The sequence below is a fragment of the Penaeus monodon genome, chromosome 23 (assembly GCF_015228065.2).
Source record: "Penaeus monodon isolate SGIC_2016 chromosome 23, NSTDA_Pmon_1, whole genome shotgun sequence".
Lineage (NCBI taxonomy): Eukaryota > Metazoa > Arthropoda > Malacostraca > Decapoda > Penaeidae > Penaeus > Penaeus monodon.
The window spans coordinates 22984012-22984261 of NC_051408.1; the positions used below are offsets into that span (position 1 = coordinate 22984012).

Here is a 250-nt window from a genome sequence, read left to right on the forward strand (position 1 = left end):
TCTTTGTGTTTATATGTGAGTGTATACACACTCTGGAACATGAGAATACTTGTGCCTTAATATGTTTATGTAAACATACACGTCTGCCAGTGTATACTATTGTAATGTATACTTACTCCATTCTTGTTGACGACAGCCGGGTCATTGACCACAAAGAAAAACCACATCAGCCACATACTGTTGTTGATGATGAAGCTAAGAAATAAATTCTTATGAATGGTTACTCTTTTGCAGTTGAGTGATCTGTGAA

At 36.0% G+C, this 250-nt stretch overlaps 1 protein-coding gene across 1 annotated transcript in view; it reads right to left on the reverse strand.

The window, feature by feature from the left end:
* Nucleotides 1–250, reverse strand: part of LOC119587897 (calcitonin gene-related peptide type 1 receptor-like) — a gene marked incomplete at its 3' end in the record, with an annotated part of 193512 nt that overhangs the window by 52210 nt on the left and 141052 nt on the right. Inside the window, 1 exon segment of the mRNA XM_037936603.1 lies at nucleotides 117–243. Within this exon segment, the coding sequence (XP_037792531.1) occupies nucleotides 117–243 (127 nt within the window).